This window comes from Branchiostoma belcheri, unplaced genomic scaffold, assembly GCF_001625305.1.
Source record: "Branchiostoma belcheri isolate BF01 breed outbred unplaced genomic scaffold, Haploidv18h27 scaffold111, whole genome shotgun sequence".
NCBI lineage: Eukaryota > Metazoa > Chordata > Leptocardii > Amphioxiformes > Branchiostomatidae > Branchiostoma > Branchiostoma belcheri.
Genome location: NW_017802503.1, coordinates 1045692 through 1064161, shown reverse-complemented (window position 1 = coordinate 1064161; position 18470 = coordinate 1045692). Strand labels below are relative to the sequence as shown.

Below are 18470 nucleotides of genomic sequence, written 5' to 3'. Positions count from 1 at the left end.
TTAGGGAAGCGAGAGTGGGAGCCCCGGCATATAAGTAGGATGGTACCCAGGCTAAGAATAAACTACATATACAACAAACACCTGATTAAAATATCATGCAACGCCACAGCAGAATATAGGGTGTTTCCTTCAGTAGAAAGCACAGACTTACCAGTGCGCTCTTACCAACACCACCTGACCCAAGAACCACCAACTTGTATTCACGCATCCTTCTCAACTGCCGTCTTCACAACACAGTAACTTGCTTTCCTGTGGAGGGGCACAGGGATAGAAACAAACAGGTTGTTAGACAATGACTGAAACATGTCTGTGAAGGTTAACTTAGATATCCAGGTAATAAGATACAAAAAACAGTTATTCAAGCAACCATCCACTACCTTTCGTCAGTGACAGTATTAGAGAGACTGCAGGAGAATTGCAGGTTTATAAACAGATTTAGCATGGTTCAAACCTTATAGTCTGGTCTCAGAAAATGCGACAGTCCCAAATGTAAACCACAACGGTAATGGAACAGTTGCCAGATCATGTGCAGCATCATGGAAAATATTATTGATGTCCAAGTTGTGTAGTATGTATCGTGAACATTACAAAAACTGCTTACGGGTAAATATATCTTATATCCAAAAGGGATGAAAAAATACAGGCATAATATATTGTGCCCACGCTCTACACTGAAAAAATCTCATTTGATTTTCAGATTGTCAGCCTACGTGTCTATCTGTAATGTTGTTCTCACTTGGCACCAACTAGCCATTACTACAAATTCAGAGTCAGGTGTGTGAATGTTATGCAGTTTACAAACTCAAGATGATCCATCTCTATAGCCTGTTGGGAGCAATTTTCTTATCGCACGTTTGTTACTGCAGTACTTTTAGGTAGCAGGCAAACAAGGGTCAGGGAATTCATCATCTTATAGCTTCTTCAACAAGGCTGAGGAGCCGAGAAGTCGTGAATAACAGCCCAAGACAAGCCGGAAGGAGACGCAAATGTGCAGGTAAATGACGCAAAAGGGCGACCTTAGAAAAAGTAAGCACTAGTTGCAGGTGAAAGGTGACCACATCTTGGTAAAGTGGTGGGTTGTACAGCAGTTGAAAGCAACAGGGGGTCAGAGGATATAAATAATTTGTAAGGTTGTTTCAGGACAGTAACATATAATCATAAGCTCCCGGAGTATGCAAAGCCTACAGAATTTAAAATTTTTGCAAAAGAATGAAAACATCTACCTCTAGACGGCATCACAAGTCATCACAAGTATGGATTTTTAAAAAATGCCCATCATTTTATGCTGATGATCACATCCACACACATGATGTGCTAGATATCACTTCATTTCTAGGACTGCATATTTTTTTCTGACATATTGAAAAGAGATCTTCACATGCAGATTTTTCACCCACATAAAACCTGCTCTCCATATCCTGCCACCAACCGAGAACCAAGTGTCCAAAGGAAGCCATTGAAAAGGCTGTCAGTCACTTCCTACATGTCCTACTGGATAATATCATTACACTGATAATTTATAGATCTGATGGAATGTACAGTATCTAGGTTTGGTGTATAAACATTATTGGGCCTGAGCTGCTGTGCTATAAAATACTTTGTGTTCTGATTCTGTGTCACAGATAAAAAGTTGCACATGTGGAATCCAGGATCATAATTTATGAAGTTGAAATTGTTTTATTTAACGTTACTACGGAACATGAATGAACTTTTTCCCATTATATCTAATTTGTCAGTCAAATATCATCTCTTATCCACTGGCATCATTGTCACAGGACAGCTGAGGATCTTTTCCAAGAGGTCTAATGTAGGAAGTGATCTGAGCGGGGATTTAGAAGTACCAGCCCAGGGGTCTCCCAGGAATTCTTAGGGGAGAGGTTCTCCCTAACCAGTTGACGAAAAATTAGCTAATTTTCATGAAAATACTAAGACAGTAAGAGAAAACCCTAAATTTGAACATGTTGGGTGAGGTGCTTTGATTTTGGGGGAAGGGGGAGCACCCTAATGCTTCATTGCTTGGGGAGAGCCCTGCAGCCAGTCTGCATCTGTCTTCACTTGCATGGGCTGGACCGCATTAGGGACAAGGCTCTGTTTTTGGATGGGGAAAACACAACATAACCTAGATTGTTTGTCCTGGAGTATTACTTGGAGGTGGCCCAGAAGACCAACCCCCAAAAATGCTGGGCATTTCATTCACAGAATCACTGAGTCCTGGAATCTGGATGTAAGGAGGAAGACCATTGACTACATGGAAGCAGTTTATATAGTGCAAACTCATGGGGTGTGTCCTGCATTACTTCTGTAACTGTTGTGAAGTCATTTATCTCTTGATAGTGTACAGCTGTAGCAAAGTACTGTAAATGCATTTAGTTTCGTAGTGGTTATATTTGGTAGTAGGAGGAAAACAGGGAGTTTCAAGGCATATTGAATTCGTTAAAACAATTACTAGTATGTTTTAAGGTAGTAGTAGTAGTAGTAGTAGTAGTAGTACAATATCATATGCGATGAATTTGTAATGGAGAGGTACGAAACATGAAAATAAAACCACCATGTGAGTTTCTGCATTTACAGTAACACATGATGTGAATTCCTGGCAATTAGACTCCCAAGCATGTTGAGAAATGTAGAAGAAATTGTTTCAGCCTACAAATTTGACAGCCAGACGCCAGAAACAACACAAATACTTCTTCCTCACCTACACTTAATTAGCCTAGACATATACTAGGAATTCTTTGAATGACTCCCTCCAAATGTTTACGAAAACCTGTTTACCGATTTTAACAGTCCCTAACATCCTGCATTCAGTCACAAACAGTATAGAATTAGAAACCTCCTTTTTTTGAAAGTGAAGTTAGCCATTCAAAGAAATATATTGGACCCATCACAGGGCTGGAAATACTGGGTGCATGTGCACCTTAGTGCACCCAAATTTGGAGCTTTGTCCATTTTTTTTTTCTGTGGGTGCACCAGTGCACCCAAATATTTTCGTATTATACTACTACTATATGGTATAGTGGTATTAGTAGTGTAGCATATAAGTGTCAGAAAGATAATAAAATCATTGTTGTAATTATTTTCCTTAGAAATGAAATATTGTACTTATTCTATTTTATATGGTGCACAAAAAAATTTTGTGCACCCAATATTTTAGGTTGGGCACACCAGTGCACCTATTCCCAAAAATGACTTTCAAGCCCTGCATCATTTCACACCGTTTTGACAGTTGCCCAGTCAAAACACCATTATCACCAGAATGACAAACTGATTAACTGTTGTATGTGATTTCCCAGTCCCTGCCCCACACATCTAACCTTTCTTTTTATGGACTTTCCATTATTTGCATCATTAAGGATGCCATCAATTCGGATGACTATCATGATTTCTTGGATAATTACAGCAATAAATTTCTGGTCACTGCCATGACCGCACTTTTATAGAGATAATGAAAAAGATATACACAGAAGGTTGATACAATAAATTTTGCCTGGCCAATTTCCAAATGCCAAACATTTTCCCAAGGGACTGAAAATGGCCTCATGTACATGTATCACTATGGACTTGGATAACATCAATTATACCAAAACTATTATTTTCGGCCACATGGACCATTGACAATAGCAAAGTACGAGTGTTCCAGGCCTAAACATGTGCTGAGACAGCTTAGCTTTTTGCTCAATGAAACTAAGGAATCCTTGAAAACATTCCTAGCCTTAGCTTTTACCTGGTGTAAAATGTATGTCAAGGTCTCTGAACAACCAAAATAAAGGAAAACAGATCTAGCAATTTACCCCTTCCTCTGTCTAGTTTAGTTTGCAAACCAACCTACAAATGAAAGCACAGGGTTCTCCCCAGACGATGGAACAGGGGCGCTGCGCCAGGCTACTCCCAGCTCAGCGCCAGTATACTACTTTCCAAATTTAGGGTGTTGCATCCCGATTTTTCTACAAAATTTCGCTAAAATTCGAGAAAATTTCCTGATTTCGGGGCTTAGTGGCGTCTATTTTCCCACCGGCATTGTCTCTGAAAACTTGTGAATGGGGCGATAATCGAGTAAACAATGAGTATTTCGCACGACGCTACTGAGAGAATCGCTGTCATTGGTGGAACATCGGGCGCCCCGCTAGCGTTTTGAAGTCGTGTAAAGAAAGCTAATTGTCTGATTTCTTTGTAAACCAAAGCCCTCGACCCTGATAATAAGTTTAAAAATAAAAGCCGATACGTTTACGAACTTACAAACCGTAGAAAATTCCCTACCTTATCGCGACATTATGAAGCATGTGGCGGCCGCGAAATTCGTTAACGCGACAGAAAATGTCTGGTTCATGATAGCGGTATTCCCCATGAAAATAACGTATACGATTTATTTTTCCCCTGCTGTCGGTTTTTAAGTCCCGAAACGTTAAAAAAAAGCAGAATTTTGCCTACAAACCCGGACGGGGGACGGCCTGTAGCTACTAGCTATCGGCGTAGCACATGGCGGCCGCGCCGCAAGGCTTCTGCCAAAAATCGGCAACGCGACAAAAAAATGCATGGTCCATTTTAGCGATATTTACCATAAAAATAACGTATGTGGTTTATTTCTCCCATGGTGTGAGTTTTAAGGTCTCAAAACCTCTAAAAAAGCAGAAATTTGCCGACGAAAACGGACGGGCAAGGCATGGGGAGGGCTGTTGACGCCTGCATGACCCCCAAAAGGTCGAAGGTCATAGGGCACGTCCATTGCGCAATCACCTTAATTCGCCGATTTAGCTAATTTTAGGGCGTTTGAAAATTGATACAATCACATTATCGACTTGTAGAGAAGCAAAGGGATAGAAACCAATAAAATGTTGTGCAGATTAATATTTTTTTCTTCAGATTTCTTTTTTTTTCTTCTTCTTTTTTTTTTTAAATTCAAAAGTATTTTCTTGAATGTGTAGTCCTAAACATGGGACCGATTATTTAATGTTAGAGAAGTGAAATTTTGTTTTGATGGTACTTTGATAATTATAAGGGACTTGTTTACAAGTTGGTGATAACATAAGGATTAGCATTAGGATAAGAAGGTTTTGTCCCAGCTTCTCTACATTTTCCCATAATTGCTTGCTTCAAGTTCCAAGTGGAAAATGTATGACTTAATGTCATATTCTGTTTCACTTGTCGAACTTGAAGGCACCGTTGGCCCCCGGTTAGGGGTCAGAGCGTGGAACCTATGCCCAATTTTTTCCTGTATGTTAACATTTTTTTTCTGGCAGTTCAAAACCTGAAGTTGCAGGAAATGGCTTCCATTTGTATTTAGATAAAGAAAAATGCTTCAGCTTCCCCCCTCAGACCTCCCCCCCACGACGCTAACGCGTCGTCTCGGGTGCTACGCACCCTCCTCCGGGGTACTCTCAAATCCTGGGGAGAACCCTGAAGCAGGAAAAGGTATCATTGTGCACCACAATGAATTACTAGTAGATGAAAGTAACAAACACCGATTGAAAGAGTGGCAAAGATTTCCAAACTCTGTGTAAGTGAAGAAGACAGAAATTGAATAATGGTGTAAGTTTAAGTTTTTTCAGCCATTAGTAGTATCTACTACTACTGCCAAAATGTTACATACAATGGAGAAATGCAAATAATATGATTCATTATTTATTGACTCATTGTACACTTTTTCCAATAGTTTTCTTTTTCAGTTACACATGATGTGTGACTAGTGACAAATTGTTTGGCATGTGTGTTACACCTAGTTTGGTAAATATTTTGGGTAGAGACTCCGATATCTCTGACTATATCTGGGCCACATCAAGACAAAACAAGTACTAGAATGTTTGCGGTGGAATCTTTTTCGTTAAAATCTTTGCCGTGAGAATTTTTCACAAAACATATCCCAGCACAGCAGAAAGCATGTGTGCCTAGTGTCCAAACATTTGTGCAAATTCTGTTGTACTAAAACACCCCTGTACAAAAGAATGCAGGACCTTGTAATATAAACATACATATGCTGATATATCAAGGACGTATCGATCCAACGACAAGGACTTTAGACAGCCAGACACCCCCTTGGAACAATAGGATTTGTTATGCATCACAACTAACAATAGCCCTACAAATTATGTAGCCTCTACCAGGCACCGCGGATCGCTGGAAAAATAGTAGAAATTGGGCATGCGTCGCGAATATATTGGATCTTCTATGGCCCGGGATCTTCTCTGGTATACTATCCCTTTATTTCTGCCAATTTTTACTATTTTTCCAGCGATCCGCGGTGCCTGGTAGAGGCTAACAATTATGTAGGCTATGTAATATACACCAACCGTCATATAACTCCCAAGGCCACCAATCGTTTCAGTTACAGTGTTTGTGGGTGTCGTTATCTATTATCATGTGTGTTCTTAGCCTCCATAGCATGACACAAACTTGGGGGTTGGGGGTTCTTCAAGGTCTTTGGGAGCTTTTATGTGATTTTTCTGATTGCATATAGACAAAATAGCCGGCCTGGTTGAGTTACCCCCGTTAGAACTAGGCTAATCAGAAAACAGCCGAAGACCACCAAACCCCCTGTTCTATAACCCTGCTACGGAGGCTAGTGTGTTCTCTCGCCGTATATCAATGTGAAGAATTGTTCAGACATAATTTCTGAGTGATAAATCCATCAAAATTATGGTGGAAGGGTATTAAAAAAGGGACGTTCTGTCTAGGAAACAGACAGACATATCCGTATACTACGGAAGTGTCACCAACTGTTTAACAATAACCTGTCTTTCCGCCCCGACAAAGAAAAAAAAACCTTGCCCTACATCCGACTATTTCTGTGACACGTTTTCAATTCTTACAGAGCCATGGAGTTTTTAGAAAATACGCCAAAAATCTACGGACTGATCGGACGATTTTCGGCCGACATCCGGTTAGAACGCCGGGTCCACCATATTGAATCAGACGATAGATACGAAGTGGGAGGGCTTTTTCCACACACACACACACACACACACACACACACACAACACACATTCAAACCAAAACATGGCAAGCTGGCAGAATTTCGGGACAATTTCGCACAAAACCCCTTCCTTCTCTTTCACAAGTTCCCCACGAACATAACAGATGTCTTGGCTAGCGCCCGGTAAAATAATTTTACAAGTTCATGGAACCTAGAAGCGTGCTTTAGGTTAGGACGCTTGGAACATGACCCAAAGTCTACGCCGAAAAGCGTCCCCTGGAAAAAATCAGATCCAGACACGGGGGCAAAAATCAGTCAAAACACGCAAATTTCACCTCATTTTCTCACAGATTTCTTACCTGAACGCTTGGTCTACACCTCGGGAGCGGCAAAAACTCCGACAGGATGCGAAAAACACCGAGAACGCGGACAAAAACGACCAAGAATGACTCACTGTCCGGCCAACACTGACTACTGAACCGGTACGGGGCGAGGCTGTTATGTTAATTAGCCAATGACGTCACCGGCGAGCCTCGCTCTGGTGACCATCCAAAATAGCAGTTGATATAAAGGTGGACAGGTGAATAAGGTTTGTTTATTCTAGGTAAATAGACGGGGAAAACTTGCCCGAACACTTTCCCAAACGACTTCCCTGAATTTTGTAGGGCTATTGTTCAATCTACACGAACCCTGGCCATTGTATACACCAGAAAATGTCGTCTAAAATACTAGTAGCAGCTGATATAAAGGAGAACAGGTGAACAAAGTCTGTTTATTCTAAGTAAAGAGACGGGGAAAACTCACCCGAACACTTCCGTGAATTTTGTAGGGCTATTGTTCAATCCACACGAACCCTGGTCATTGTATACACTAGAAAATACCGACTTTAAAACCAGTCCACCACTACTACTGGGGTGCCAGAGTAAAATGTACTGTATTACTAATACGATTGCACTGTATTCCGTAAAATTGCACCGTGTATACTCTGGCACCCCTATTGTATACTTTCCAAACTCTGGTTGCCTCACCAAGGGTTGTACAAGACTTTATATATTATAGCGTTGATGATGTAAACGTTTCAAAAGTGGCTACTTCATTTATTATGACTCAGATTTCCCAGACGCTGTGATTTCTGTCACGATTGACGCTTTCATCATGAAACGTGAGATTTTATTTGGCATTGTCCCAGCCGACTTCGCGGTACTGTCAAAGGTAACATTAAACTAAACACTCTGCCGGTGCCAAAGTCCTTATCTACATAAAACAGCCACGGTTGTGGTCGTTGGAAAAAGCTGAAACCACCAGTCCATTACTGTACAGTCATGGCAAATCATAGCCTCTAGAAGGCTTCAGAGGCGGCTGTAAAGAGCAGAAATTGGCGAAATAGACACTGAGAACATGCCATGGGCAAAGTCTACCAGGGGAGCGGCAAACTGTTCTCTCTAGCAGACCACCTCCCCTGGCATGTTATCTCTCTATTTGGCCGATTTCCACTCTTTCCAGCCGCCTCCCGAAGCCTGGTAGAGGCTACAAACTGTAAACGCTTAGCGAATCAAATCCCCTGACATGTCATCCCTTTATTTTGGTCAATTTCTACTCTTTAAATTTCCAGCCACCTCTGAAGCCTAGTAGAGGCTAACCCCTAACTCTGTGCCAAGTTGTCACAGGTTAGTAACGCTTTCTCCGTACGTGTATTCACCTTTTATTCACGGTACTTGACACGTACAGTCACGGCAAAGTACGGTGAGTCAAACGTGTAACCGCCCAAGGTAAACTGTAGGTGTTTGAGTCAGTTCAAAAGAAGAATATGTGGGCACAGTTACGCTATCGGACTGATAACAAAAATCGATCACCGATTCATAGCATTTTCTTTGTCGGTAAAACAGTTCTCAGTGGCCCGATGGTTCTGAACCATCGGGCCACTGTTTTACCGACAATTCTTGAATGGGGGCGCCGTGCCGTGTATCCTAGACCCGTACGTGTTTTGAACAATGCTCACACGTGTCAGGTACGGTTCTGTTAATCTCCAAGCAGATCTTAGGGTGGCATAAGACGGCCAGGCAGTATCCATTGGCCAAAGACGGCCCAACGTAGCCTCTACCAGGCTTGGGGAGGCGGCTGGAAAGAGTAGAAATCGGCCAAATAGAGAAATAACATGCCAGGGGAGTTTGTCTGCTGGGAGAGAACATTTTGCCGCACCCGAAGCAGACAAACTCCCCCGGCATGTTATCTCTCTATTTGGCCGATTTCTACTCTTTCCAGCCGCCTTCCCAAGCCTGGTAGAGGCTACCCAACTGGGGCGTATTAAGTTTTTGTGTTAGGAACAGCCCGCATGAATCACTGTTCAGACAGAGGTATTCCACCATACGTCACGGGAGACCCTTAACGTGACGTCATCCGCTAACAAACGCCATATATGGGCAAAACGGCTAGACAGGTAACCGTGCCCCAGGGTATAACGATATCTAACCCCCTTCTTTGTTCCAACTCAGCAAACCGTAACTCCACCAAGCAGAGGTATAGGGGGGGGGGGGGCTGCATGCCCTTTTTCGTAAGGCGTAATCAGGCCTTAGTCTTCGTAATCCATAGGCAGCCTCCCCCCCAAATGACCTTGGTTTGACCTCTGTATGACCACTTTATAAAACCCACACATATTGAGGCACCAAAAATATATAATACATATCCTGTCCACCACACACACACACACACACACACACACACACAAAACATATGTACACCATTATATTATTAAGTAATATGTAACACCCTTTTTAGTAGTTTCTGCTATTCCCGAAGATAGTTTCATTGGGATACAGGAATGTTCTTTTACACAACCAGTATTGTTTCGTACCTTGCTTAATACGTTTCGGTGTCTATCAGACACCTTCCTCGTGTTCGTATTCTCGCCGCAAAAGCGTCACCTACATATAGCGGCAAGAAGCAGAACTCCAGTCAGAAGCTCTGAGGTAGGCACGTGTCTGATAGACACCGAAACATAAGCAAAGAGGCACTACTGGTGGTGTAAAAGAAAATCCCTTCATTCTAGTTTCTACTACATGTACTAATAATGCAATTGTTTCAAAATACATGAACAAGCTCTACATTCAACATCTGTATCTCTTAACTTCACCATTCTAATATCAGTCAATTAAAGCAAAAAAAAAAAAGCAAACTGAAAGATTATTACTAAATAGACCCAAAACTTAAAGAATATATATTGTTTGAAACTCATTCAGCAATCTGACAAATCACCGTCAAAGTGTAGGTCACCGCGCTACGGTATGGTACACATGCTTTTGCCCACCATGATACGTACTACATATCCTGCCCACCATATACAACTAAGTAGCCTCTCCCAGGCTTCGGGAGGAGGCTGGAAAGAGTAGAAATTGGTCAAATAGAGAAAGATAACATGCCGGGGGAGTTAGTCCGCTAGCGAGTACGGGTGCGGCAAATTTCACTAGTAACTCCCTTGGCATGTTCTCTCTCTCTCTATTTGGCCAATGTCTACTCTTTCCAACCGCCTCCCAAAGCCTGGTAAAGGCTATTAATAAACAACTCAGAACTATATGGCGTTACACTAAAGTTATACAGTGTGGCATAAAATGCCACTGGGAGGCTGATAATCATTACGCGTAACGTTGCTACTTGGTTGTTCGGATTCGGTCCTTCGTACACCATCGGTTCACAGAGCTCGTAGTTCCCGCCTCTCCACCACTTGTCCAGGTCCGTGTACACCTTTCTCTCTGTCGGAGACGCATGGAGAAGCTTCTTACACACCTCACAATACCTCTCCTCCCAAGAAGGAGGGAGGTTCTTAGGTGGACGAATTTTCCAGGCAAAATACTACTCGGCATTAATATAAGTTGAAAAAACTCGAGTATTGTACGTGATTACATGGAACGTTACGGACGCAGGACAATAAAAACGTGTAAAGCGGCGCTGTCAGGATAGAAATGTGTAAGTTGTCGATCGTTGAAATGTGTTACCCACGAGACACACACGCAGGAGAGTATGTTTTGGTTATAGTCCATTTTGAAAACATTTTTTATTCAAATATACAGAGGAAAAGGCTGCGCAAACACAAACGCACACACGCACACACACAAACACACATACACATACACACGCACACGCACACGCACACACACACACAAATGCACGCGCGCACTGTGACACACACTGACATACACAGCCCTTGTGTCACCGTCACAGCAGAACACACATGCGAGACCCTCCAGACTGGCCGCCACTGGTAACGGCTTCATTTAAGTTGTCCCGAGTATGCAAATTAATCGTTAACATACGAGACCCTCCAGCCATCACAGCAGAACACACATTCGAGACCCTTCGGCTTGGCTGCCACGTGACCCTCACAGCAGAACATACATGCGATACCCCACAGGTTGGCTGCCATTGGTAACGGCTTCATTTAAGTTGTCCCAAGTATGCAAATGAGAACATTAACATGCGTCACAGCAGAACACACATGCGAGACCCTCCAGCCTGGTCGCGGGAGTCTTGCCTGCAGTCATAATCACGTGATCCCGGCGTCGTCTTCATGATCTGCCGAACCAACCCACGGAACACCTATGGAACATGTAGGCATGTAAACAAACAAACAAACAAACAAATAAACAATCAAAATGGAGCCGTGACATTTTCAAAGCGAATGCACAATATTTACCTTCACATGGTCTAGCCTAACAAACTATTACTCTGTTTATTCTTGTAAAACTCATTCATGTGTGAACCAGCTCCATGCTACATAATGCAACCCAACACTACAGGGTATCTGCTACAGCACCAGTTACCATAGTGACAGACGCCTGGTTCAGGTCATTGACCTTTTGCGTTGGGAGAAAATAAAGAAGAAACATATAAACAGAGCAAAACAATAGTTTTTCTTTCTGCAAAGTTACACATTAGAGAAAAATAATCAGAGAAAAGTTTTGAATCGATCTATTTGCTGACGTATCGTTTTGACTAGAATATACAGAATCGTGCAACAAGAATCACGTGACACCCACCTCATGTACATTAGTTCCCAGCATGGCAGAGGTCTCCAGATATGGACTGAAGGAAAGAAAAAAAACGGATTCCAAGTCATGTTAGAGAAGTCAAACCCTTACTTTTAGAAATAGCTATATGTACAATGCTCTCCTTCTATTTGCTATTTGCAATTTAATATCTTAATGCAAAATCCTAGGTATATCAGTGACGCAAGTAGTTGTATATAATTTTAGACAATTACCTTTTATCATGTAGATTCTGTACTCAGGCTGTTTCAATGTCCTTTTATTTTGTTATTTGCAAGGTTACTAGGTTGTAAATAAGATGAGATTTTACCAGTTGAACTTGTCCGAGAACCCTTCTCCCCTCCCCCTACTGACTTCTCGTGACGTCACAAGATCGCTCTTGTTGCCCACCAGCACCATCGGAACCTACGTCATATATGGGGAGACGTAATATTGATTAATTAAAAATTTAATTAATAATCATTAGTCCTTGAAAAATTCCTGTCAACAACAAACAAACAAACAAACAAAGAAAAAAAGTACGCAAAGCACTGGAGAGGTGTTTGGGCTTTCCTTTAGTACGTGTACTGGTGGTGTACGTATCGGATCCCGGATACTGCCTGGCCAATTTGATACTATTTTGCAACCACCGAAAGATCTGCTTGGAGATTATTTTTACCAAGGACATTATACATGTACATTGTACATTGTATAATGTCCTTGTTTTTACCTAATCCCCAAGCAGATCCTAGGGTGGCGAAAGACATTATCACATTGGCAAGGCAGTATCCATTTGCCAGAGAGGGTCCATGCGCTTTGGGTGGCGTATGGGTGTCTTTAGCCACCCTAGGATCTGCTTGGAGATAATTTTACCTGCCCCCCTGGCCTGGCTTATAGAAAGATCTGCTTGGAGGTCAGTGAGCACATCTCTGGAGGCTACAACTTTTGTCGTTCTGGGCTTTCGTAGCTTGGAGATAAATTTTACCTGTCCCCCTGGCCTGGCCTGCAGCACTCTGTCGCGTGTCTCCACCAGCTCCGTGAGTGAGGACTCCTGCGTGAGGGAGAACACCAGCACGAACCCCTGTCCCCGGGACAGCCCGCCGTCTCGCACTGACCTGTACTCCTCCTGAGTAACCACAAGAAACCAGAAAGGTAACATTTGAAGAGCAAATGCATGATGTTTAGTCAAAAAACAGTTACTCAAGCAACTGCATATGATTTTGAAAACGTCAAATGATGTTTAGTCTCCATCAGACTTGTACTCCTCCTGTTAGGGCAACCACAACGACAGCCTGGATGCCAGACCCACAGCACACTAGGCCCAAAGTATCCAGTCTGCACACAGGATAACTTTGAGCCTAGTGTGCTGTGGCTCTAGATCTGGCATCCAGGCTACCACAACAAGGAACTGGAGAGGTAACATTTGAAGAGCAAATGCGTAATGTTTAGTCTATGCCAGTTCCGTGAGTGAGGACTCCTGCGTGAGAGAGAACACCAGCACGAACCCCTGTCCCCGGGACAGCCCGCCGTCTCGTACAGACTGGTACTCCTCCTGTTCGTGAAAACCAGGGAGCAAATGCATAATGTTTACCTTCACGTGGTATAGCTTAACATAGAACTTGGTCCTTCATGGCCCTTCTCAATTTGCTGGTAACAATAAACTACTGTTGATTCTTACTCGAACACATTCGTAACTACATAATATAATCCAACACCACAGGGTGTATGCTACAGCCCCCGGTTACCGTGGTGACAGACTTCTGGCCCAGGTCATTGACCTTATGTGTTTTGACGAGAAGAAGAAAAAACAAAGCAAAACGATAAACATGGCACCTTAATTTGTCTGTTTCAGCACCAGTTACCATGGTGACAGACGTCTGGCCCAGGTCAATGACCTTGGGTTTGGAGAGGAAGAAACAAAGCAAAAGTAAACATAAGAATGAAGCCTCACCTGACTCCCCGTGTCTAGGACATCCAGAAGGCACGACTTCCCATCTATCTCGTCCGTCTGATTGAAAAGAGGAAGAAGTTTATCATTATCACATTTCGAAATTTCTGCATATCAGTTACCATTATTGTATATAATCTATATATTTTTGACGGCTATCAAATCGCACCCCGACCATTCCCGACCCACCCACGACCATTCTCGATCCGACCACGACCATTCCCGACCCAATCACGACCATTCCCGACACACCCACGACCAATCCCGACCCGCCCACGACCATTCCCGACCCACACACGACCATTCCCGACGCACCCACGGCCATTCCCGACCCGCCCACGACCATTCCCAACCCACCCACGACCATTCCCGATCCGTCCACGACCATTCCCGACCCACCCACGACGATTACCGATTCGTCCCTCAGAAGCACCTTTCTAAAATTGTCCTCGATTGTCGGGTTGTACTCCTCTTCAAATCGGCTCTCCGCATATTGTGTGATCTGCAGGAAATGAAAGAGTCGGCTGAGTTAACACGTACGTCTTCTCCGTAATCATCCACTAACTGTGCGTAGGAGGAATATAGAACATCACATTAACGCAGTGCTGCTCACGTAAATCGTTTTGTTTCATCTTATATTCCAGTTTGTATCTTTATACTCTGTGTTTATTTTTTATTTCATGTTATATAAGATATATGCTATATTTCATGTTATTTGATATGATTATGAGCCCTTCTGCTGCCTGTTGATATTTTTTTCTACAATTGCAGTAAATCAATTCAATACTAAGCAAAACACGCATCTTCTGTGTGTTTTACTTCTTTTTGTTTAAATTTGGTTGTTTCATTTTTCGCTTTATTTATTTTCGCTGTAGTAGGTGCGTATTATCTACGTACATGTACCTACTACAGATCCTAAAAATGCTTGGTGGAGAAAATGACAAACGATGGAGAAAGTGAACAAACCATCATCGAATTGCCACCCGAAGTAGCGACTTCATTTACAGTGACGTATATACAGCGTTGAGTGTTTGCACCCAAGCTTCTTCAAACATATTGACATACTAGTACTATATACTAATTCCCTATAAAAGCTTTATGTTCACAGCAGCAAACGTTCACGGTCTGAGAAAAATGGAAATGTTCACGGAACTATATTTTCACGGTGGGGACAGGAGCAGGGAAAAGAAAGTCCAGGAATTATTTGTTAACTGTAATGATAGGTTCACGGTACAGAAGTGACAGTGAAAACTGTGAACAGTGAAAAAAAATCAGGAATTATATACATCGTTGAGTGTTTGCACCCGAGCCTCTGCAAACACACTCTAGCTACGGGGCGGCATTTTAACATCATGAAGTGCTATAATGGCCGTTCGCACTTTCAGTAATAGCCACGTTGCTAGGTCTGTAGGTACCCCATCTTTATGTCAATAACAATCCACCCCGGGACATTAGGCCACATCGACTTAGTTTTATGGATGGCATCCTCTGAAGACCCCCAGACCAGTGCGCGCGGGCGAATAAAAAAATTAAAAGATAAAAGCCGGGACATGCTGGAATTTATGAATCGGCACTGTACGTATGTACTGAGTTCTTGAGTCGTGGGGCTTCTGTAGCCTGGGTGCCGTCCTCCAGAGTTACCACTGGCTAGAGCCAGGCCAGACCTTCTAAGGACGTACTAGTAATCTTTTTTTTTCAGAACAGGCGAAAATCAATGCGCGCACGAATGTTATCCATAAAATTACGTCGGTGTGGCCTTATGTACAGCTTTTGTGCTAACGCTAATATGTGCTGTCGTCATCGCTGACGCTATCTGCATAATAATCAAGTCTCTTAACCGAGTTTTCTATATATGTTTTCCATAGGTTTACGAAATGAAACCGTGATTTCACTCCCACTCCATTTATTCTCGGATGCACGCTATGCAATAAAAAACGGTGTTGCAAAAATATAAGAAGTTTCTATCACTGTAGATGTTATCCTCACAATTCATACAAAAAATTGAAAAATACAGCTTAGTGCACTATCGGTATCACCACCGTTGAAGAGGTTCATCAGTCACGTAAGATTAACAGTTAGTAGAATATTCATCAATCATTTTGATTCAATGTTTCTACCTTTCAAAAACCAGTCACTGATTGATGAATATTCTACTAACCGATATCACCACGAAATAAAAACGTGATTTATTTTGTGGTGATATCGAAAATGTTTCATTCATACAAAAATACATCTCAGTGCACTATGTAGTACATGTATCACCACGAAATAAAAACGTGATTTCACTTCCACGCTGCCCTAGCTGTGACGGTGCGCATCTCTCTCCGGCTCAATCCCTGCTGAGTTACGCTGTTATCACAGATAATCGCATTTCCCGGCAGGCGAGAATTCGCCATTGCGCCAAGACGACTCGCTCGCCCTGGGCTTAGCACGGAGACGTGGGTGGCGTGCTCACAGGGATTTATGTCTCCGAGACTAGGAATCGCGATCGTTAAAAACAACGTTGTGATTTATTACAATTCGCCTATGTCTGTGTGGTACAAATAATGTAACACCTTTTACACATATATTATATGTATAAATGGTTACGTTATGTTTTACCACGTAGACCTAGGCGAACTGCGATCAGTTAGTGTTGTTTAACGATTCCTGGTCTTGTAATGCCGTTAGAGATATAAACAACCAACCCTGTTTCTGATACATCTATGTCTAGTAGTACTTATTATCGATATACCGTGTCTGTGGAATTTTACGATGCTAGAAAGACATGCCGCCTTTATATTATATGTGCAAAAGGTTACATTATTTCCACCACACAGACGTAGGCGAACTGTGATCAGTCACAGTCACTGCGTTGTTTTTATGATACATCTATGTCTACTAGTACTTATTATTACCGTGTCTGTGGGATTTTACCATCATGTTACGGTGCTAGACAGACATGGCGGCTTTATTTCATATGTGTAAAAGGTTACATTATTTGTATCACACAATAAAATCAGTCACAACGTTGTTTTTAACGATCGCTCGCAGCACGGAGGTAGAAGAAATTCTACCTCCATGCTTGCAGGTTGTTTAGGTACTCACCAACGCGCTCTTCCCGACACCACGTGAGCCCAGCACCACTAGACTGTACATCGGTAAAACCACATCGTTCTGGTGCAGCAACAAGTCGGGCGGAATCACTGCGGCTGGGGAGGGTTTCCGTACCGCGTTTGCTGTGAAAAACACCACCTCCTAATCTCCAAGCAGATCCCTTTCGGTGGCAAAAAGACAGTATCAAATTGGCCAGGCAGTATCCATTAGCCAGAGAAGGTCGCCGCCGGCCACCGACGGGTGGGATTAGCGACAAAAAACGGCCATATATAAAAAGCTAACGATCATTCCCCAACAACCTCTGCTTGGAGAATAAGGGCTTCTGTACCGCGTTGGCTGTGAAAAATACCACCTCTTTCGTAGTCTAGACTGTTACAAGCCGGGAGAATTTAAACCAAGAGGAAAGCAGCAGAAACATGTCTGATCCTGTGCTAGCAGACTGAGGGGAAGACGGCGAGCTGTGTAAAATCAAACATTTGGGGCGCTATCAAAGCTACGCGGTTTCGTATCACCGTCTTTGGGCTAGCTTTTGATCCATAGATATCCTCGAAGATCCTTCTGTACGCTAGTAGAAGATCTCTGATAGGGCGAGCTGTGTGAAATCAAACATTCGGGGCCTTATCAAAGCGAATAACGTTTCTGCACTTTGAAAAATACCGCCACCTCCTTCAGCAACAGCAAAAAAAGGGACAGCATCAGATCGTCTGATCCTGTGCTTGCAGACAGAGGAGAAGACGTACTGATGGAGCGAACTGTGTGAAAATCAAACATTCGGGCGTTACCAAAGCGAATAACGTTTTTGTACTGTGAAAAATATCCCCTCGTTCCCTGTCTAGACTGGTATAAGCTGAGGGGAACAGCAAAAAGGGGAAAGAAGCAGCAACGTCGTCTGATCCTGAGCTACATGTAGCTGGCTTAGGAGAAGACTCTGAGAGGGCGAACTGCGTGAAAATCAAACATTCGGGGCCTTATCAAAGCGACGTGGTTTCGTATCACCGTCTCTGGGCTAGTTTTTGATCCATTGATATTCTTGAGGATGTCTCTGTGATATACTCTCTAAGCAGAGGTTTGGGTTTTGGGTATATTTCTAGTTCTGGCGTGTTTCAGGGTTTCTTTTTTTTCACTGGATTTTTTGTTTGTGCAATCCCGAGAAAAACACGCCAAAAATAATCCCAAACCTCTGCTTGGACAGTAGAAATTACGTAGCCTCTATGGTCGTTACCCCAGCACACATTGTTCCAAATGTCAAAGAACGTCGTTTGTTCAAATTTACTCCATATGGTCTTGACGTTTGCGCTACCACGAGTGAATGGGTCTTTTTTCTTGATTAAGTGCTCTCATTAATAATCTGAAATGGCAGCCAGTATATGTTTTTAAGGGGTTGAAATTGAAACAAATGTGTGGAAACCAGATAAGGTAGAATATTACCCTTCGCTTTGTGTGTGCTGTAATTGGCTGCGACAACACTATTTTTTTCCTTAAAAAGATTAATTAGAATGGCATT

General features: G+C 42.7%; 2 protein-coding genes across 3 annotated transcripts in view; both read right to left on the bottom strand.

Moving 5' to 3' along the window:
- LOC109487934 (ras-related protein Rap-1b) overlaps nt 1-7410 on the bottom strand; it is a 23801-nt gene extending 16391 nt beyond the window's left edge. The window contains exons 1-2 of one of the 2 annotated variants that reach the window (XM_019792039.1): nt 7264-7410; nt 152-249 (exon numbers count right to left, since the gene is read on the bottom strand). In XM_019792039.1, the coding sequence (XP_019647598.1) occupies nt 152-208 (57 nt within the window). In that variant the 5' untranslated portion in view covers nt 209-249; nt 7264-7410. The remainder of the gene's footprint in view (nt 1-151; nt 250-7263) is intronic. The other variant, XM_019792046.1, reaches the window with a different exon arrangement.
- Nucleotides 7411-11377: 3967 nt separating this feature from the next.
- Nucleotides 11378-14258, bottom strand: LOC109487627 (ras-like protein 3). Its single transcript, XM_019791635.1, has 7 exons — nt 14064-14258; nt 13874-13930; nt 13379-13474; nt 12908-13048; nt 12254-12348; nt 11935-11980; nt 11378-11494 (listed from the first exon to the last, which is right to left on the bottom strand). Exons 1-7 carry the CDS (start codon nt 14256-14258, stop codon nt 11378-11380), a joined length of 747 nt encoding a protein of 248 aa, XP_019647194.1.
- Between the last annotated feature and the right edge of the window lie 4212 nt (nt 14259-18470).